This window comes from Paramisgurnus dabryanus, chromosome 13 (assembly GCF_030506205.2).
Source record: "Paramisgurnus dabryanus chromosome 13, PD_genome_1.1, whole genome shotgun sequence".
Lineage (NCBI taxonomy): Eukaryota > Metazoa > Chordata > Actinopteri > Cypriniformes > Cobitidae > Paramisgurnus > Paramisgurnus dabryanus.
The window spans coordinates 19,133,710-19,157,107 of record NC_133349.1 but is presented as its reverse complement, the minus strand read 5'-3'; the positions used below and the strand labels follow the sequence as shown (position 1 = coordinate 19,157,107).

At 38.3% G+C, this 23,398-nt stretch overlaps 1 protein-coding gene across 1 annotated transcript; it reads left to right on the top strand.

Annotated features, from left to right (window-relative positions):
- Positions 1-243: 243 nt before the first annotated feature.
- Positions 244-23,210, top strand: chrnb2 (cholinergic receptor, nicotinic, beta 2). The gene is made up of 6 exons (XM_065245752.2): positions 244-563; positions 11,964-12,109; positions 12,844-12,888; positions 15,085-15,194; positions 15,601-16,711; positions 19,417-23,210. The coding sequence occupies exons 1-6, from the start codon at positions 518-520 to the stop codon at positions 19,567-19,569; spliced, it is 1,611 nt and encodes a 536-aa protein (XP_065101824.2). The 5' UTR covers positions 244-517; the 3' UTR covers positions 19,570-23,210.
- The last annotated feature ends 188 nt before the right edge of the window (positions 23,211-23,398 follow it).

Genomic DNA, 23,398 nt, shown 5'->3' with positions numbered 1-23,398 from the left:
GCAAATCCATGATTCGTTTCTGCTAACCATGTTTTAATATGTCTTTTGTTTGTTTTATTTTTAGTAAAACCACAGTTCATTCCACCATAGGACACAATGCAAGTGTTCAGGTGGGAGAAATGACCTTGTAAAAAAATGACAAGTGTCCTTATGAATTGTATGTAACCGGATGTAGGCAGAGGAAATCTGAGGTATGCCTCCATCCCTCCCTCCAGGCTCCATCCCTCCCCCGCCCATCCCCTTCGCTGTCATCTCGTCGCATCTCTTCAGTCTCTCGTGCACCTGTCTCAACCTAAAACCATGACAACTCACTCACGGCGGAAATTTACGCGTTTAATAACACGGCGTCGCTGACGTAACAATGCCAGGTACCGAATAACGTCGAGATAAGAGCAAAAAATCCCGTCACCGTGTCGACAAGCAATCGAGCCGAAGTCACGCTCCGATACGCAACATCACACGCGTGCCAAGGGGAGAGCGTTTTACGCGCGGCAGATGCGTCCCTATCCTCGCTGAGATGATGGCTCCGTGGACGCTCTTCTGCATCCTCGCCATTGTGAAAAGTAAGTTATCTGCTCAACGCGTTTGTAAAGCTCTTATTCATATGCAATTGTCTATTATGCAAATTTTGGTGAGAATGAGTCATATGTGTGATATTAACAGAGAATAACGTGCGAGCTCTGTTGCCTCGCGCGAGTCTATACGATCACTGCTCATGCCTATAATGTCGTAATATTTCATTTGTGCATTCCCTTGTGGTTACAGATACATATGTGTGATATGTCTGAGTTCCTCTGCGCACAGCGCGAGTTAGCTATAGCGCGTTAATGTGAAATATCGCGCTGTTTCCTATTGTGCCTAGAAGTGCTGAGCAGCGTTTACGGCATTGAATGATAATGCACACCATTATTGCAGTGAGCCGCAACCTTTAACTGCCACGACTGCAGATGCTACAGCAGTGGCGAAGCCAGAAATGTTTAAGTGGGTGGGCCTTTATAAAACAGGGTGGGCAAAGCATAGAATGTACATAAACTGGGGGCGTGCACAACAAAGTTTTTACGCCCGTGGTGGGCGTATGTTTTTTTCCCCAATGGAAGCATGGCGTTTTTCAAACAGCCAGCAGCTGTCAATTTATTGAAAAAGCTCAGCTCGTCAATGTAAGTTCTCACACGGCCGTTTAATCACAGTGGACGAAGGGCGGGACAAATATCACAACAACCAACCGGCTCACAGCTCAAGTATCACAGCAACCAAAGCGCTAGGCTGAAAAAACAGCTGGTATTTGGCATCCTCCAGGCGTTTTCAGCCGCGTTTAAAAACGTTGGTGTGCACGCTACCTAAGCCAAAATTATAAAACAACTTATAAATAACCAACAGTAGCTTGTCTACAGTATATGGGCAGGTGGGGCTGTGCCTGTTTTATACAGTCTATGGGCAGTGCAACACCAAATTATTAATCCACTTGAAAACACAGCACTCAATATAAACTGGATTAGTAAAGGAATTAGTTTTTACGTTATTTACGTTACGTGAACATAGTTCCGTTCAATGATTTGTCATTCCTCGTCAGCAAAATGCATGACGTGAAAGCGTCATAGGATACGACAGATTCAACAGGTAACGTTAGTGATTTGATTTTACTAAAGAACTTGTTTGAGAGATTGTTATTTAATGAGAAAATGGCCATCAAACAACATAGCGCAATAAAAAATTGCATGTGTTGTCATTTAAGTGTACATTTTATTCCAACAACAGTAAATCATACAGCCTATGACACAACACAGAGTCTGCCCCCTTAAATAGTTGACTGGAGTAATACTCCTGACTATAAACTGTAAATAGTAATGACACCACTATAAACATTAAGAAAATGTCTGAACTCACCTTTAGATGTCCTATTGTATTAGTCTGAGACGGGGCTTCTGGTTAAAGATGTAGAAAGTCTCGATCATAATAACAAAGTCCAATATCTTTGATTATAACATGTCCCTTCGCGCAAAGAAAAGCAGAAATACATTTCTCAGACGAGCATTTATCATCGATGAGCGTAACGTTATATGTTTTATACAGTATGTGGTGAAGAACAGTCTTTGACACAGCATGACGTCTTATCAAAGTAATAAGTGCTCGTTTCATTTTGACGACGTTTGAAAAGATGTCCTCAGTAATCCAACATTTCCATGAGTGATGTATAGTCTCTGTCTCCAAAAGTAAACAGGCATAAGCAGATGTCATCGTGGAAAGGCTGTTAAACGCGATGATTTGCGACTTGCTATTTTCAAATTCAGTTCAATCGCGCGTAGGCGGAACTAACAATGACTGACGAATCATATTCAACGTTTCATGTTGACAAGCGTGTGCACCAATAGGGTAAAAGAAAACTGCGAAACTGCTTGAACATGCAAACTTGCACTTATATTTTATATTTTAATTATATTTATAATTGTATTACATATATGAAATTATAGTGTTATAAGATGTCTATTCGTAGTACTATTATTTATTTTTGTTAAATTATTTACACATTTGTCTGGAAAATGGCCTTCTGATTGGATGGGCCACAACTCAAAGTGGGCGGGCCCAGGCCCGGCCAGGCCCACCCGTAGCTTCGCCACTGTGCTACAGTGATTTTTAGAGGCACTCTGGGGTCTCCCTGTTTATCAAGATGACATTTATTTTTTTCACTCAAGCGTTACCTCATAGTTGCTTGGTACTGTATGTTCGTATGTAAAACATTGATTTTACCAAGTAATATGGATCAACTGCTGAAAAAAATAACCTAAACCCTACCCAAATCCTAATTATAACTAACCTCTGAAATATTGCTATCACAATCAGAAAGAGCTTTTTTGCCAACTGTGCAAAGGGATTTTCTTTGGTATACTTAAAGCTTCCATTGCAGACATTAAAATAATGACTAATAATCAACAATACAATTTAAAAAAAAGATATATAAAACACAATTATGCAGAGTAATATATAGTATCTTATGAATATATACAGTGGTGGCATGTATATAGGCAATAATCAATAATAAGTTCATAATAATAGGCAATAAAATCCCAAAGTGTAAAATGTGTAAAAAATATTCTGTGAGTATCCAATGTAAAAAAAAAACTTGTACAGTGCTAACATTAACATAGATTGTGAGGCTTACCAAGAACTAAAATAGAGCCAACCTACAGTATTAGATATTTATTTACTGCAAAGGACCAAAGCAGTTCTTACTGGTTTTAACAGACATACAGTGTGTGAGCAATTATGTAATAGATGAAGTACCGTCATCTAGTCATTATCACAAAGCAAACCCCTTTAGGATGATACAAGATGCATTCACTTCACAGCATGATCCTCATCATAGCCCTGGGTAAATTGTATGCGTCTCCATAAGTCACGTGGCAGTCACAAAACTTCTGTGGCCTCATGTGATAAGATGGCAGATTTTAAATCATACAGTACGTGGGGGGGGGGGGGTTGTTGGAGGGGAAATGCTAACGGATATTTAGCTCCAAGTATTGTAGCCTTCGTTGGTTGAGGCACACGCATCCAAATATATGGTGAATCAATATTCATTTCCTCTCACCTCATCCATTCTGCCCACGCATTAACAGTAATTACTGTCAGCAACTCTGTCCAGGCTTTGCTACGCTAAATGTCCTGCTTTTCACCCACGCTTTATTAAGGGAGGAGCAAATTTGGCAGTGATTTGGACTAAATACAGACATGGCCTTAAGGGAGCGATAAAATCCGACAAAGGCTGTTGTGGAATGACAAATGGCTCCGTTTTATCCACCTTGTGATCGATGGTGAAGACACAGAGGGTTATGACCTCTCCACCTCCTGCATTAAAGCTCAGCTGGTCACTCGCGCCCAGCATATATAAACCAAAGATTAGATAAATGATGGATGTTTTTAAGCTGGAAGCCACCTTGTTGGGAAGGAGAATGATCTGAGAGACAGAGCGGCTGGAAACGGATGAATGCCTACACGTGGTGAAACAGCAGGCACACTGTGACTTAGAATAGTTAGCCAATAATCAAAGTGAGAAGTCTGTTGCTTCAAAACAGAGACAGATCTCAAACCTGCAGGGTTGCATACTAATCAAATTACATACTTAGACGTGCCCACGCATGCATCACTGTCGCAGAAAGAGATGCACATTTTAAGAGGTCATTGAAGAGCACTGAAGGACTGGAGGTGGGGATGGGAGGTTCACCTCACGTTCTATTTTGAGCATTATTACTTACACTTCAGTGCACACACACACACACACATACACACTTGTGTCCGTGACTCTCCTTTACTTTCAGTTAGACAAACTCTCTAAGGACTTTCAAGGACATTGCAGAATCCTTTAACAGTGCAGTTTTTTTATCTTTTCTTACATCCTTGATATGATGAGCTCATATGCAAAACCCTCTAAGTGCGTCTGACATGTTTTCTTGTAAATTAGCATTTATTACCAGACTATATTAATGGAATTAATATACGGTATTTGTGAATGGCCTGAGGCTGGGATTAAGCGGATTTGAAGCATTTGGTGAACATTGTTGGGTAAGTTTTTTAAAAAAAGTAATTAATTACTAGTTACTAATTACCTCTTCAATTATGTTAGATTACTGTACAAATGACTCAGTCCAAAAAGTATTTAATTGCTTATTACTAATTATTTTCTAAATCCTAGTAAATGATACAAAGATAGGCTTGAAACTGGTTGAATATAAAAGTACTTAAATTGTTCTGGTCACACTTTCTAAAGTCCAATTTTCACTACAGTATTAACTAACCATTTATTTATTTTGCCTCAATATAGTCGTAATTACTGCTTATTAATACTTAGGAAAATTGAATGTCAAGTTTAAGTATTGGGAAGAATTGGGTAGGATTAAGGAATAAGGTTTTACAGAATCAGGCATTAATATATGCTTTTTAAGTATTAATAAACATTATCTCAGTAATATTAATGCTAACCAACCAGTTAATAGTGAGATTTGGAAGCTACACTATAATTGTCTGTTTAATTGTGATGATTATGACGATTAATTGCGCGTTTTAAGGCATTGACGGTTATGACGATTAATTGACTGTTTTATTGCTTTGACATTTACTTCCATAAATCTGTTTGTTCATGATTTTAAAAGTAATTATTTAATGAATATATCTTTCAAAAACTGAAAATTCTTAATAAGAAATAAACAAAATAAAGTGTCTAACTGAAAAGTAAAAATAAACTGACTGTACCAGAACAGGCCTTAAATAGTAGCCAATCCTACTAGGTTCATATTAGTACTGGACCACATGTCTGTAGTGGCTGCATAAAAATCTATTCCTTACAGATCCTTATAAATAGCATCCTTTCCTTCCCTAAATTTGGAATTGCTGTTTTGGAAATGTATGTTTTACCTGGCTCATACTACTTATCAAAGTTTTGCACGTTTTTTTCCACTGTATTGACTGGATTTGCAATGTTTTGCGTTATACTGTCAGTTAAGGAGTGTCATCTGAGGCCCTGTCCCAAATGGCACACTCCGGACTTGTGGTCCTCCTCAGAGTCCACACTTTGATGACATCATGTAGACCAGACTTTAGGGACCCTTTTTGGGACAGACTTGAGCATCACACTGGAATTAGGTAGAGAAGTTGCCCGTCAGGGTGAACTCCTTCCTTCCGTCGTCTGATTGGTCTGATTGCCCTTTCGCAAGTCTTCTGGGTTGGTAAAGTGCGCAAAGCCTGCTGCAGTGCGGGCTTCGCTGAAGACCGCATCAAGGGAGAAAAGGGGGCGCTGATGAGCACACTTCAAAGCGTAAAAATGATAGATGGGACACCCTACGGACTCGTAGACTAAGCGAGAACGCGCAATTTAAGGCCACGAGACCGAAAGTCCACATGAAGTGTGCCATTTGGGACAGAGCCTGATACAGTCTCGTTTATACAGGCGCTGCAGCTCCCCCTTGTGTTTTTTAGAGAGATGTGCAATCATTGTGGTAATCTGAAATCACAATAAGACGCTTATTTAATCATTCTGGCAGCCCTACTAGAGTACCATTATTTTAATTAACTCACCAAAGTATTTAAAGTGAGAAGGATACATAAAAAAACATGCATTTTAACCTTAGACTTTAAATTTTGATGTTTAATTCACTATTGTATTATATATAATTGTTGTACAATCCATACACAGTATTTAGTTCATTTCTGGCTGAATTAACTGTAATTCAATTACTGGAAAAATAAGAGTAATCCTTTCAAATATAGTAACTAATTAACTAGTTCCACCCAACATTGTTGGTGAGCATATAATACGTGCAGAGAGCATTCGGTCAATACCATTATCTGATTTTTGCCAGAAGTGGTGTCTAGCAGATTTTGCATCTGAGCTCCTCATTATTTTTTACTCTCTAGTTTGCCGTTTCATATGGATTCTTGTTACACGTTGACTCCTCAGATCTTTGTGACATGCTACACTGAGCAAATCTAGATAAGGTGGAGATGTTGCTCTGCAGACAGATTGTTCTACTACAATATGTTATATCTGATCAACCATCAGATCAGATCAACAGCTAGCAAGTTAATCCTAATGCTTTTCCATTTACTTCAGTCACTTGTTCACGTACTACTATTTTCACCTTTAGCTTTTTACTTTTTATGTGTGTTTTGTTGTGTAAATTTGTACAATGTATGTTCATGTTTTAGTTTAGTTTATGTTTTAATAATTGCAAGTATTTAGAGTGGAATGAATGTTTGCTATGATATGAAATGACATATATGCTAAAAACAAAAGCATGACTCAGCGAAGAACCTTATGAATATTGATAACTTAGATTGTTTATTCTGTGCTCATCTCTAATGCGTTTTCTGTAATGTTGCTCCGCCAAAGAGACATGCTCATATTGTTTGTTGTTTTCAACCCGAAGTCATCACCATGGGTTTTAATTTAACCTATGCTGGGTTGTTTTAATTTATTGTTGGATCAAATATAAAAAAATGTTCTGGGTTAATTTAACCATACAGCTGGGTTTGTCCCTTTTGGCCCAACACTGGGTTAAAAATACTTCAGCATTTTTAGTGGGTACTGTATTTATCCTGCAGTTTCTGTCTTTCTCTCTGAGTTGAAAACTGCTGAGAGAGATGTAACAGTGTAATGATGTTAATAACCTCTTGATTTATAAAGAGTACTGTACGCTTGATAGCACAACCAGCAGTTAACCCACCAACAGAGAACTCATAACAGTAAAAAAGCATGAAAGAGACCAAGGGAGAGAGAGAGAAAGAAAGTATAGTGAAAAAACAGTACAGCAGCTGCTTCTTTTAGGAGAAGCTACTTGTTAATGGTGGATTTCTCAGACAGAAAATACTTTAGTATGAACTTTATATGAATATAAAAATATAGTTTGAATATAGGTAGTATGATTAAAATTCTGCCATATTGATCACATAAAAATACGTTGTCATAACTTAAATTAAATGCAATTTAACCAAAAGGAACAGCTGTATTTCCATTTGAATAGAGTTGCTTCACCGCTTTCCGACATTTTTGTATATGACGATGCCTCTTCTGTTTCTTCTTCTTCTTTTGTTGACTCCTCTACCGGGGGCTCACAGGATAGTAAAGGGGCAATTGAAAGCACACTTTAATATCTTTCCAGAAGTAGTATGTCATGAGTACGTTTTGTACTGTCTTTCGCATGAATTTGGATGTACTACCAACCTTGCATACTGATTTTTGACTACTGAATAGTATAGAGTAGGCATTTTTGTATGCAGTCTAAATCCTTTTAAGGCAAACTCACAGTAACTAAATAAATAGGAAAATTGGAATATTTAACAAAATCTGCTTTTAACTGGGTATCTTAAATGTTCAGGTGTATCAATATCCAATTATCTGTCTTTTTTACTTCCAGATGCGTCCAGTATTCTGATAGACTGGCACAAACAAGCTCAGGCAAGCCATTTATGAATAGCCAAGATTCAATCAACATATGCTAGACTAATTGCAAACACTACATTTTCAAGTTTTTTATTTTGTATAATGCTTACAGGGTACAGAGGGCAGAGAGACCCATAAACAGCAGACTGTGAGAATATGAAGGAAAGCATAACAGAGTGCTATTGATCCTTTATAGCATATTTCAAAGAAGGCACAGTGGTTTTCAAAGGGAAATAATGGCAGCTTTTAACAAACACATGACAAGTTTGCAATGACATTCAAGTTTTAGACACAAACTGCAAGCTCATATTTTGATTAAAGCATCACAGATATCCAAGTTCCATTTATGACAATGATAAATTACACAGCAGTCTTAATTTTATATTTAGGTTTATGCACATGACAGATGTTTTGAGATTGAAACCTTTATTGCCCCGAAGGGAATTTGTTCTGCACTCAAGGAAGCCACATTAACAAACATCCAACGACATTGCAAACATTAAAAAACAAACATAAACAACACAAGACAACAATAATAGCAATAATAATGGCATACAATAAGTCCAATATCTAAATAAATTGATAGCTAATTAAAAATGTCTAATTAAAAATGTCTATAAAAAATTATTTTTTGTGCCTCTGTCTGATCTGTTCAGTAACTGAATGCTCCTCGGTACAAATGATGTAATGGCACGTTTCGTTTTTGTTGATGGCATTCGAAATCTACATCCAGAGGGGAGTAAGAAGAACTCTAAGAAAAGTGGGTGGGATGGATCATCCAGTATCCTCAATGCCAGATTGAGGGTATACTGGCCTGTAAGATTGGAGATGGTTTTAACATCGGATCCAGTAATTTTTCTGCCCATTTTGGTCACCTTATCCAGCATATTCTTGTTCTGGACAGAAAGGCCTCCCCCCCAGCACTGGATGGCAAAGGACACTACACTCTGAATAAAAGTTAAATAAAACAATGTCAAAGTTGTTGTGTCTGCATTGAAACTACGCAATTTTCTTAAAAAATAGAGCCGCTGCTGTGCTTTTGAGTATCTTGCTAGTGTGTTGGCAGACCAGTTTTGTATTGTAGGTATACATTTTTATCAGTTTGTGTAGCAGAGAACTTAAACCCACTACTTTTGCCCTGCTAATGCAATGTTTTACAGCTGAAGAGAAAAAACAAGACATTTATCATTTTGAGAAATAATATTTAATTCCTTGACAGTGTCTGCATTGTTCTATGAGGTGAACCAAAATTAAAATGAACCGACTTCCCTTGTGTTCTTGTGGAATGGATGCAATCTGTGTCAAGCAGTAATATAATAGCTCTCTGTGGTCTGCAATTTGTTTGGTCTGTCTTTGGAAGCCTGTACTGTGATAAGTGTACTTTAGATGGACTGATCAATACCATTAGCATCTGTTTAAAACACAGTCTTATTCCTCTTGAATTGACCTCTCTCCCAGTTCCTTTTTTAAAGAAATGCATTGTAGAAATGCAGTGAATAATATAGCACAAATATATATGCTCTGCATGGAAAGGCTTATTTTTTTTGCAGAGGTCTTTAATGCTTATTTATTATCTATTTATAGTTATATATAGTAAATGTACAGTATGTGAATAATTAGCATTTTTCTAAACGCATATTGACCCTTGAACCATGTATGCATTAGACATAAGTTTTTAGAATGTCCTCTTTTGTCACCTGTATTTAGATTTAATCATTAATAAATCTTTAACATATTCAATTCATTCAAGTTATTTTATTACATTATCAGTGCTGTTGTTGATTCAAAATTGTCAAGAGAACTAAAGACACCATCCCACTGCCTATCTTTATAGGCCTATAGCAAGCGGTCATGCAGGTCTTTGAGAGATCAAGGAGAGAGAGAGAGAGAGAGAGAAAACAAAATGCCTTCTGCCTGAACACAACCACACACAATATTGTTTTAAGTAAAAGAGAGACAATGAGGAATAAACTAAGAGAGAGAGAACATAATGGGAAGGATGGGCAGGAGAAAGATTGAGGAATATTAAACCTGTTGCAATTACAGGGAATTACATTTATGACAGCACCTCTGACTGGTTCCTGCTGTGTTATAAGAGGTCCTTCACCTAGACTTCTGAGGGCTTTAAGGGGACATATCATGAAAATTCGACCTTTTCCATGTTTAAGTGCTATAATTGGGTCCCCAGTTCTTCTATAAACTTAGACAATGTGAAAATAACAACCCAGTAATTTAGTTTTGGTAAACCATTCTCTGTAAGCACGTGAGAAAATAGGTAATTGAAATTTGTCTCCCCTTGTGATGTCAAAAGGGGAATATACCGCCCCTTAATCTGCACTATACAACCAGGGCACTGCCATTTAGAGCAGAAATCAGCTTATTTGCATTTAAAAGGACACACCCAAAACGGCACATTTTTGCTCACACCTAAAATGTATTTGTTTTTTATTTTATTTATTTAATAAATTATATGGTATTTTGAGCTAGAACTTTACATACATACTCTGGGGACACCAAAGATTTTTTTTTTACATCTTAAAAAAGGCTTGTGAAATGTCCCCTTTAAACATTGAGTCTGCAACAGTACTGATGGGGTCTGTCAATTATTGTTGTAAATCTTTTTTTGAAATGTTCACCTAATTGGGCTACATTATGTAATGGACTTGTATACGTGTCTCTATATTTCAACAGTTGTCCAATGTAAATGAAGTATGAAACATTACATGAAAATAGCACTACATTGTACCAGACCTAAAATGCAACACTGTTTCACACAATGTAATGTTTTTTTAATCCACCAATGGGTATAAAAAGACCTGGTTAAAGACCATTGCTTTAATATGTACATTATTCATTTCTAATATTACACAACATACAGTACAGCACAGCACAGCACATCAAATCAGTAACGCATTAACACTGTCTCATTGCCTTTAAAAGTCTTAAAGATGTTGCAGAAAGAATATAAAGACAGAGAAATGTTGAGGAGTGTGCTGGTGGAGATGCACAGAGGAAAGACAGAGGAAGGTAAAGCAAGCGTGTGTTATGTAAATATTCATTGATCTGCTCTGTAAAGCCATCATTTCTGTCCACTGAACACAACACGAACAGCAAGGACGGCCAATGAGAGAGAGAGAGAGAGAGAGAGAGAGAGAGATGGATAGATGAATAGTTAGAAAGAGGGTAGTAAATATGCCTGAAAAAGGAGATATAGCAGTATGAGAACAGTTTATACCCCTGTATTATCTGTAAATGCAGAGGCAAATCAGTGTGTGGTCTACCAAATGGAGATTATAATAGGACTAGTTGTCTAGTCAAGGTTAGTTTGAAAGTCAGTTTGTTTGTGTATACAGTATGCACTTTTGACTCAGCAACATACTCCCCCATGTATGTTCATTTAAATAAGTAGTAATGATTACTGTAATGAAATATTTGATACAGTTATTGACCTTAATATGCTTAAGTGGAAGTCAAATCAGCTTTTAAATAATTTGATGAGCACATCGACCTGTTGGATTGATTTGCACAGTAGACGCTTTTAGTCAATTGCACTAAACAACAAGGGTTTAATAAGCACGCACTGATTGGTGTTTGCCTATTATTCTCCAAAAACAAAGTCGTCTCTTTTCTGCTTCCTTGCCAAAGGCTCTTGTTTAATAATCTGCATTTGTTGATTTTGTGATCAAAGTGTTTGGTGAGTGATTTTTTTATCCAGACCAATTTACATTGCATGCAGGCTATAAAATTTGTATCAGTATGTGGGTATGTGTCTTTCTTTGGGATCAAACCTATCACCTCTTGCACTGATAATGTAATGTGACACCAACTGAGCTACAGGAACACCCATTGTTTCAATCTTGTTTTGCAACTTTTTTGAAATATAACCTAGAAATCTTTAAATTTTCTGTATACAGTTTGTATAAGATGTAGACTTTCATTTTACGTTCACTTCTATTTTGCTCTTTTTGCAACTGTGCCTCCCGAAACTACTGGACAGGTAACATATGTGTATTAATTCAGCATGTTTTACCTGCAGGCAGTCATGGAGCAGATACAGAAGAGAGACTGGTGGAGCATCTTCTTAATCCGGCCCACTACAATAAACTGATTAGACCAGCGACCAATGGCTCTGAATTGGTGACGGTGCAACTGATGGTCTCGCTTGCCCAGCTCATCAGTGTGGTAAGGGGTAACTTTCACATAATCTTCTGATTGTGAAATACTGTAAAGTGTATTTTTTCTCACATTAACATATGCATATTAATACATTTCTTACAAAATGAAAAAACATTGCTGTGCTCAAATTGTTTATGTGTTGCTATACAGTAGCCTGTATAAAGTGTACTTTACATAATCATGGCACGAGTAGTAACAATTTAGTAACATCTCTTCTTTTGTCTTCAGTGTTGTATTAGACATCTGTTTAGACTTAAATTAAAGCTGTTATTTTTAAGTGTGTGTGTGTGTGTGTGTGTGTGTTTGTGCACTTTGCACTAGAGTACTATACTAAGAGCCTGTCTGCACACTGCAGGATGTAAGTATGGACAACAGGAAATAGCCATCTCTGTTCCCACAGGTGCAGAACATTACCCATGGTTACTGACCATTCATCATTCTGTGCTGACCCTTTAGCTGTCAGCCAATTACACGCTTCCTTTATGCCTGTAATGGAGTGTAAATCAGCAGCGTATTTACCTGGGTTAAAAGCTGGAGGAAAACAACAACGTTCCTGTGTAATTCATCTGGCTGGCTGCTTTTAATGTCTCTGACATTACGCCTGAGAATGTCACTTTTGCTTAAAAACAAGAAATTCAAATGATACATTTTTGCATTTGTTTATAAATGCTAAAACAAATATTGTTTATTATTACATGTGTTGATTTCTCTTTCTTTGTGTTTTTTTTTTGTGTGGACAGCATGAGAGAGAGCAGATCATGACCACTAATGTCTGGCTTACACAGGTCAGTCTATACCTGCACACGTTTACCTTACAGTACTTCTCTGTTTTGTGTTTCTCAGACTAGAGTACATACAAACATATACATATAGCTATCTGAATAGGCAGATACTAGTTTTGTTTCTGAAGTTATAGATGTAGGTTTTGGATGAAATGCTATTTAATTCATGCTATTCAATTAATTATTTTTCTATTCCCCTTTTCATGGTTTTGCAATGCTGCAAAGCAGCTTTACAGTAAATACATATTAGTACAGACATCAGAGAATAGCAAATTATACAAATATGAAGAATGCATGGTTTTATTGTAAAAATGTATTAGCGATACAGATTCAGACTGAAAGGATGACAACTACATCAAATTTAAACTTTTTTAACAATTGAACAGGTGTCAAGAATATATTGTGTCATTTCATCTAGCGGCTGGTACCTACATTGATGCTTTACAACTATGCTATAAGGGCCTTTTCACATTAGCACTTTTGGTGTGCACCCGGGTTTGATTGACATCAGAGTTCGGTACATTTGGATGATGTGAACGCTGTCTTCCGAACTTGGGTGCGCACCTGCGAAACGTACTCGAGTCCGCTTAAAAAGGGTGGTCTGGGGTTCATGTGAACTCCAGATCGGTTCGCTGCTAATGTGAGCGCAATCGTACCAAATCGCGGAAGTGAACCACTGTTAATTACGTATTATATGGAATGTCCCACCAAAACAGACGTGTGTGTTTGTGTGCGTGCACTTACCTTGACAACAAAATGCATAGAATGCTTGCTTGACTTTTGTTCTTATTTTTTTAAACCTTTGGTTTTGTTTTTTCAAAAAAATAATAAAGAAACGCACTTGCGTCTGTCTGCCCCAAACATACTAAAGTCTTTAGATGACAACAGTCTGTCCGCCGACGTCAATTTTTGCGTTCAGAAATCATCTCTCTGCTTACAGTTCGTCAATCACGCTTGTCGTCTTCTCGTTTACAGCGGTTGCCAAGCAACATGAGAACGCGCCGGCTGCAGCTTGATGATGCAAGCGTAACGTGGTTCGGATGCAAAAATAATATGTGAACACAGTCCATGGGGGGCATGGGGAGGGGGGAGCAATCGAACTCGGGTTCGGACCAGGCAATCGCACCAAATGTGAAACCGCCCTAAGAATGCTAAGGGGCCACTTTCCTACATAATTTAATTTCATTTAAACAAAGCTATCTAAATGGATACAAACCATGTACAATGTAGTGTTATTATTTCGTTATTATACTTCAGTACCCCTCTTTTCAAACACACACACACACACACACACACACACATGCACACACATGCGCACACACACAAACACACATGCATGCACACACATAGGCCTTAGGTCAAATTGCAGAGTTTGGTTGCGAGTTTGTTGGCTTGGCCTACAGTATTTGACGCCAGATGGGGTTAAGTTAAATCATTCAGTTTCATCTGAACTGTTCAATTGTTGCATAAATAAATTTCTGTGAATAGATATGCACAATATTTTCAGTGTAAAAATACAAAAAAAATGCACAAAATCTGCTTGCCTGAACAAACAAACAAACTAAAACAAAAAATCTCTCTTATACAAGCACACACACACATACGGACACAAACACGTATACAGTATATCATCCAGTCTCTCTGAATCATGTGCTCATGGTCAAATGCCAGTTGGCAGGAATTATTGGTGCTGTCAGTGCAGGTTACCCATAAAAACCTGTATCTTTTCATGCCAGAGTCTGTCTGTATCTGTATCTGTACGTATGCGATCATTGTGTCAGAATAAAGGATAAAATATACTGTAATTAATTTGGTGGTCACTGTCTGGTCAGAACCCAATAGGAAGTGTGTTAAATAACCATCATTAGACACTTTTTTATATCTGTTTCTGTAAAGTATCTTACACCACTATAATTAGTTATGCTGTGTATCTGCAGTCTATTTAATTTGACGGCATCAAGTAATTATATCTAAATTCTAATTTAGTTTATTATGAAAAATCAGTAATGAAATGTGACAGACCATTAATATAAACACTAAACACCCCGAGAGCAGATATTTACTGTATGTGATAAGACCTAATGTTAACACCATGTGATGAATGGTTACACTGCCTGATCACAGGTCAGCGAAAAGTGAGGGTTAAATGGGGGTATAGATTTATGATCATGTGATCTCACTGTGGTTGGTTGAGTTTAGGAGTGGCAGGATTACAGGCTAATATGGAGCCCGGATGAGTTTGATGGCATGAAGAAGGTTCGCCTTCCCTCCAAACATATCTGGTTACCTGATGTTGTCCTTTACAACAAGTAAGTCTCAACGACTTATCTTCTCACCTATTGTGTTCCTTCTTTATCATATCTGATTTTTACTTTCCATCACCGTCTCTTGTCCATCTTCTTGTCATCTGAGAGTAGATTACATCTCGTCTTATCTGACTTTGTCTCATTAGTGGTGTTCCTGTGTAACGTTACCTGACCAGACTGTAAATAAAGCATGTTCCTCATTTATAAGTGGAAGAAGTTCTCCATTTAACCTGATTAACTTAATCCACCTTCCTGTGTTTGCCTCTTCTTCCAATGTTACAGTCAAGGAAATGTGATAACCACAGAAAATTATTTTGACTGATCTCTTAAGCAAAACCAACAGATATAGTAAAGCACGTACATATAATTTGATTTGTTTCATAACCACACTGTTTTCTTTCCCCATCAGTGCTGATGGGATGTATGAGGTCTCCTTCTACTCCAACGCTGTCGTCTCCTACGATGGAAGTGTCTTCTGGTTGCCACCAGCCATCTACAAGAGTGCCTGTAAAATTGAGGTGAAGCACTTTCCATTCGACCAGCAGAACTGCACGCTAAGCTTTCGTTCGTGGACGTACGACCGCACGGAAGTGGACTTGGTTCTGCGCGCGGATGTGGCCAGCATGGACGATTTCACACCTAGCGGAGAATGGGACATCATCGCCCTTCCCGGCCGTCGGAACGAGAACCCCTCTGACCCTACCTACGTAGATATCACCTACGACTTCATCATCCGTCGCAAACCTCTCTTCTACACCATCAACCTCATCATCCCATGCGTGCTCATCACCTCGCTGGCTATCTTGGTGTTCTACCTGCCATCGGACTGCGGTGAGAAGATGACTCTTTGTATCTCCGTGCTCCTTGCTCTCACTGTGTTCCTCCTTCTGATCTCCAAGATCGTGCCGCCCACGTCTCTGGACGTTCCTCTGGTTGGGAAGTACCTGATGTTCACCATGGTGCTGGTGACCTTTTCTATCGTGACAAGCGTGTGCGTGTTGAACGTGCATCACCGGTCGCCCACCACACACACGATGCCACCATGGGTCAAGCTTGTGTTTCTCAACAAGCTCCCCGCATTGCTTTTCATGAGACAACCGCGCAACAGCAGCGAACGGCAACGTTTGCGACAGCGTCGCCGTGCCAATGAACAGCAGGAAGGTGGTTTGGCTGCAGGGCTTATGGCGGGGCTGGGCCTGGGCGTGTCTTCATCTGGGAGTAAAGAAAACAATGAGGCATGCACTTGCTACGTAAACCGAGCCTCAGTAAAACAGTTCGGGGCGGAGTTGGGTGGCGGGGGGTCGACGGATGGACTGAATGGGTTGAGGGAAGGGGGCAGAGAGGCCAGGGAAGGAGGTTCGAATACATTGCAGAGCTCTGCTGTGCCTCGAGGGAAGCAACAGAACCCCACTGTCCTCACACAGGCCCTGTTGGCCCAGGCCTGCCCAGGGTTCGATGAGGCTGTGGATGGAGTCCGCTTCATAGCAAACCACATGAAGAGTGAGGATGATGACCGTAGTGTAAGTCATAAACTTTCATAATGATATATCTACACATACAGTAGAAGTTTTTTATGATCTATAATGATAGTATTTATCATTGATAGGGACAGTTCAGCCAAAATGGCAACAATTTATAACAACAACAGTAAAATGACTACCCCCTATACACTCGTACAATCTTCCTAAAATCCGTAAGTGGTAAATGCTGCTGTCTACATGTTACAATAAAGCAGTAGTGAGCTTTAAACCCAAATTTCAAATTTCCTGCAGACACACTCAGATCAATATGTAGCTGCACATTTTTAGTTTAATATTCTCTAATGTGGAGGCTTTGACAGGCGGCCATAAAGCATTAAAAAAGATATGTGGTCTTCAGCCAAAGCTCAGCTACCCATCAGCACAACACTCACTGTTGGCGTTTAAATGGCCTGCAGTCCCATTCTGTCAAACACTGTCTGAATCTCAACATTAGTCACGTATGAGAGTAGCAGTGGTGCTCGATGATCCTAGACGTGATTTTTTTTTAAAGAAATGTGCTTTTTAGATGCAAAGTGGTCTATTTCAAAACAGCTTAGTTGATCTGGTTTTACACACTGTATGCACACTGCCATAGGGCCTTATTTTTTTTAAACACAAGCAAAACTCATTTCTGCATAAATCGCACATACATCTACTCTTAAGTCAATTGTAGAAATTAATTAAATTATCATTTATCTACTGTAAGGATTAATTTCCGTAAATTTTTTATGTTAGGCAATCAGTATACAGAAATTTTACATCTGTGTGCATATTCTCTATAAACACACAAAATGAAAGCCTACATTACATACACATGGACTTTGGACGACGGGCCTTTTAATTGTTCAAAAATAATGCACACCAAGGTGGTAATGCGGCAGGAGTCAGTAATTCAGCGTACACCACGGTTACCACAGACATTGCTCTGGTGTTTATTTTAAGACATTTGACATATCAGATGTGCTTTTATCGAAAAATAATGCATACCCATGAAACATTTCTCAACCAATCAGAATCAAGCATTCAACAGCCCGTGGAATAAATTATTATAACCCATACGTGTTGTTATATAATCATTTCAGTATCACTTTCGAAGCATGAATGCTACAGTATAGTCTGCTAAAGAAGTAGAAATATTGATCAGTTAAAGTTTAAAAGGCAGATATTTTCTTTCATATCTTTAATGATGTGTTTAGCTTTTTGTTTTTCATAACTCAGCAGTTTTAGGTACAAATGGTTGAAAAGAGCAGAAATATAGACAACGGGGTATAAAATTACCAGCGCTCAGTAATTCTGTCAATCATGTTGACCTGCACACAGTCTCATCTCCATGGTAACATGCATCTCCATGCCAACTCTCTTGCAGCCTTTGCCGTGGTTACGGTTCAGGTCCCTTGTGTCTCACCTCATCAGAGCAGTGTGGCGGAATGAAGTCTCTGTTCGCATTAACCTTCTCCCTTACCCTGTTCACTCATGCTTTCTCTCTCTATTTCTCACTCACACCCACACAATCCCATTTTATGTCAACCTTTCACTCTTATTTCATATCTCATCCCTACATTTCAAATTTGACTCATATGAAACTCTCTTTTTACCCTTCTTTTCCTTCATATTTTTGTGTTTTAGTTGATTTAGACCTGTCAACTCATTAAAATATTAAACGGCATAATGTTGTTAAAGTTAGGTATTCTGTTCCAAGAATGCTAAAACAATTTCCTGTTGAGTTCCTCTCTGGTGGAATGAGCTTCCAGCCTCCACCCATTGATTTGGATGATTATAACCTACATTTTCTTTGTGTAGACTTATACCTAAACTTTGTTTATTGCTACTAACAGTTTATTATTATTTAAAAACATTTTAAACTTTTATGCTTTTCACTTTTAGCTCCATTGTTATTCCTACATGCAAACATAGATTTGTGTACTTTATTGCCCCTTAAAGCAATAGTTGACTGGTAACACTTTACACTTAAGTTGTATTAGTAAACATTAGTAAATGCATTACTAACATGAAAAAACAAGTAACACAGTTTTATTCTTGTTAATGTTAGTTAATGTCAATGTTATTCATGTTAGTTCATGGTGCATGAATTCATGTTAACAGTTTCAACTCTTTCAATTTATTCATCCTCATGCCCTCCCTGATGTTTTTGACTTCTCAACTCAATCTCGTGGCAATTCGTGCGTATTTTACAAAGTGGCTAATTTGTATTAATTTATACGACCCCCATTTTGTTTTGCTTCCATCCCGCAGTGATTTGGGGGTTGGGGGAGTTTTATTCGTTTTTTCGTAGATTCACTTTGTACAAATTTATATGAATTAACCAACCTGTAAATGTTGTACAAATTCCCATTAAATCAGGCTGGATATCCATTCTTCAGCTAAACCCAAGCAAAGTTTTTTTAATTAAACTATGTATGCAATGTATAAAATGTAAATGTATGCACATTAAACAATGGATATTTTAATTAAAAGATAACCTTGTTTGTATTTAGCTAAGGAAAAAAGTCCTTGTGGGATGGCACAAGGGTGAATAAATTATGAGTTTTCATTTTTGGGTTGAGTAATGAATGAATTGAGTTCATCAGTATACAGGATGGGTTTTATTTGCATTTACGTGTGATGGTTGAGAGAGAGTGTGAGTCCATATGTAAATTAAATCAATTTCTATGAGATTTTTAGCTTCTCTTCTTTCTATCCGACAGGTGAGCGAGGACTGGAAGTACGTGGCTATGGTAATCGATCGCCTATTCCTCTGGATCTTTGTGTTTGTGTGTGTTTTTGGCACAATCGGGATGTTTCTTCAACCACTGTTCCAAAACTACACCGCTAAAACTATTACCCACACACCTGGCTGACAAACCCCCTAACACCGCAACACCAAGAGACGCTACCCACCATCAGTCGCGAGGGGAAAAGGGAAGGTCTGCCCAAGAGGAAGGGAATTATAACTGGTCAACGTGTTTCTCTGGACTAATCTTTTAGGTTAATACAATCCTTTTGGGAATATAACAACAATAAAAAAAACAAAATCTGGATTTGGTCCAGGATTTTCATGCAAGATGTCCGGTCCTTGTCCCGTCCTTTTAAGTAAAAACCACGGAGTCGGAGTCACCAGTCGGAGAGGAAGGAGACACCAGTTTACCAGTTGCTCTGCAAATCTAAAGCCATGCACCGCCCACAAACTCCACAATAATGAGCCCTTTGCAGTTACACATTCAATTTGTCACTAATACATGCAACCAAGTCAAAAAACATTGAATTTACATGCCAGCTCTGTATTCTTTTATTTTTTTGTACTGAAAACACAGCAAGTACTTGTTTCTGTGCAAACATATGTCTGGTTCTTGGAAACAGGGCTTTTATGCAGTATTGTATTATTAATAAGGTCAATAAGTGAATTGTTTTAACACAACACACATTTGGAAAGTTGGCACGACAAAATTGGTGTATTGTTTGCAAGTGGAGCAGGTTAAATATGGCAAATAAGTGAGGACTTTTGATTTATCATTAAATGGGTCTCTGTGGCCTATTGGAGACATTACAGGGGTCCCAGAGTGGGCAGGCAGACTGACTAATACAAAAACAGCAGAGTCTAAAGCTATCTTATTCCTGCAGGTGAACACAGAGATAAACTAAAAGGCATGATTATATTCTGTTTCACTGTTTATCTGTCCAAGTTTTCAGATTGGATAAACTGACTAAATCCAAGCATTGCAATGATGTTAAACCTCCTATAAATTGAATCTTCATGCCCTTTTATTTTCTTATCTCATTTGCTCCTCTGTGCTTCTTTTCATTACTACAGTATAATCTATGCTCTTGTACATTGCAACATGCATTGCAGTGCACGCTGTATATCAAGTCTATATTCAAGGGTCTAGTCCAGCGCAGGAGGAGTATACTTTCACACTAACCCACATTCATTTGAATTGTAGTCTGTCACACTTTCTATTCAACTTTTTGTAAACCTGTTCTGCATTACTGCTCATTTAAAGTAAATGCTATGAATATGTAAAGCCTACACATCCTGTATTTTAAAACACATCCGGTCAGCCATTTTGAAATTTCATTGATTTTCATGTCGGAAGGTCAAAAATTGCAAGATCAGACAACAGTGAATCTGCATAGTCAATATGCTGCTGACAGCTCATGAGTCATGATTACAAAGCAAAGCAATAAAATCACAGCTATTTCCTCTGCTAACTGGACCTACATATGCTTCTTCGAGTTAACACATTTTGGTGAAGTCCTCATATTCATCTACACTCATCTAAAGGATTATTAGGAACACCATACTAATACTGTGTTCAACCCCCTTTCGCCTTCAGAACTGCTTTAATTCTACGTGGCATTGATTCAACAAAGTGCTGAAAGCATTCTTTAGAAATGTTGGCCCATATACCATCTTGCAGTTGATGGAGATTTGTGGGATCCACATCCAGGGCACGAAGCTCCCATTCCACCACATCCCAAAGATGCTCTATTGGGTTGAGATCTGGTGACTGTGGGGGCCATTTTAGTACAGTAAACTCATTGTCATGTTTAAGAAACCAATTTGAAATGATTCGAGCTTTGTGACATGGTGCATTATCCTGCTGGAAGTAGCCATCAGAGGATAAGTACATGGTGGTCATAAAGGAATGGACATGGTCAGAAACAATGCTCAGGTAGGCCGTGGCATTTAAACAACGCCCAATTGGCACTAAGGGGCCTAAAGTGTGCCAAGAAAACATCCCTCACACCATTACATCACCATAATGGTAGTAATAAAGGCATGATGGATCCATGTTCTCATTCTGTTTATGCCAAATTCTGACTCTACCATCTGAATGTCTCAACAGAAATCGAGACTCATCAGACAAGGCAACATTTTTCCAGTCTTTACTTATCCAATTTTGGTGAGCTCGTGCAAATTGTAGCCTCTTTTTCCTGTTTGTAGTGCACGAGTGGTACCCAGTGGGTTCTTCTGCTGTTGTAACCCATCCGCCTCAAGATTGTGCGTGTTGTGGCTTCACAAATGCTTTGCTGCATACCTCGGTTGTAACGAGTGGTTATTTCAGTCAAAGTTGCTCTTCTATCAGCTTGAATCAGTCGGCCCATTCTCCTGTGACCTCTAGCATCAACAAGGCATTTTCGCCCACAGGACTGCCGCATACTGGATGTTTTTCCCTTTCCACACCATTCTTTGTAAACCCTAGAAATGGTTGTGCGTGAAAATCCCAGTAACTGAGCAGATTGTGAAATACTCAGACCGGCCCATCTGGCACCAACAACCATGCCACACTCAAAATTGCTTAAATCACCTTTCTGACATTCAGTTTGGAGTACAGGAGATTGTCTTGACCAGGACGACACCACTAAATCCATTGAAGCAACTGCCATGTGATTGGTTGATTAGATAATTGCATTAATGAGAAATTGAACAGGTGTTCCTAATAATCCTTTAGGTGAGTGTATATAGTTCATTAAACCGAATACACAAACACAAATCCCTACGGATAAAAATTATTTTTTGCACTAGCACTCGAAATGACCTCGCTCTTTTACTGGCCGTGCTTTGTTGCATACTTCATGAGTTTACGTTGTGCTGTGGCTCTGTCAATCACAATACCTTCCTCTAATGTGTACATTCCCCTCACCAGCACTGATCTTCAGAAAGCCCTGTTACAAACCACAGAGATGCACAGTACAGCTGCTCTATTACATTAAAAGCTAATGGTTAGAACATGTTAAAAACATTACAGTATAAGAGTCAAGATGTATGTGAATTATTTTGTTTGGGCTCCTAATGGCTTGAGTTCTCCAATGACTCACCTTTGCCCTTACACCTATTTACATGAGCAATGAGACTGTATTTACCAAACGGAGTGTCTCTATTCATTAAAGCATCCTGTCTGTGAGAGATAGAGAGAGGGGAAGGATTTTATATCCAAGCACTAAAGAATGAAGGAAGGAGGAAGTTATGCAACACCACAATCAAATCAACCTATTCAGTACTGCAATAATACAGAACTGTGACATCACTTTGATTCTGTGTGAAACCATGTGTTGGCAATGGCCAATAAGTGTGCACTGTCTTATTTACACAACAATGGCACTAAAATATCTGCCTCCTACTCTCACTTCCTTCCCTTGGCTGACGTATCATCACATATATCCTGTCAAATAAAGTTTAGAAGTTTATTATACCACCTCCGTGTGTTTGACAATTTTTGGGTTTGGTTTGGAAGCATTAAAATGTTTTTTTTTTTTTTGCACAAAAAGTTTCACTCACAACAAGTGTCGTCCACTTAATGCAATGGACTCGTTCTTTATTCTTATATTGAATAAGATGGTAGAAAGAGCATTTTAATGTTGGCTTGTGTTGTTCTGCTGTCCAGGGACTTGTTTACCAGTCTATGAACTCACATTCGTTGGCATTGGCACCTCCTGACAACATAATAAATTCATGTTTTATTTCAAGTTGGCTGCGCATCTTCCTTAATGAAAGCACTTTAAGCCAACTTTCATGAGTGTGGTTTAGAGAAAGGAAATGCACATGTAATATTAATGTGATTTTTGGTTTGTGTTACATAAAAAAGATTTCATTTGCATCTTTAAAGTATAATGATATTCAATAAATAGAAGCACTTCCATAAACAGTTTTCTGCCAAAAGTTGTCCTTTGCTGTGATGGAATCAAGTT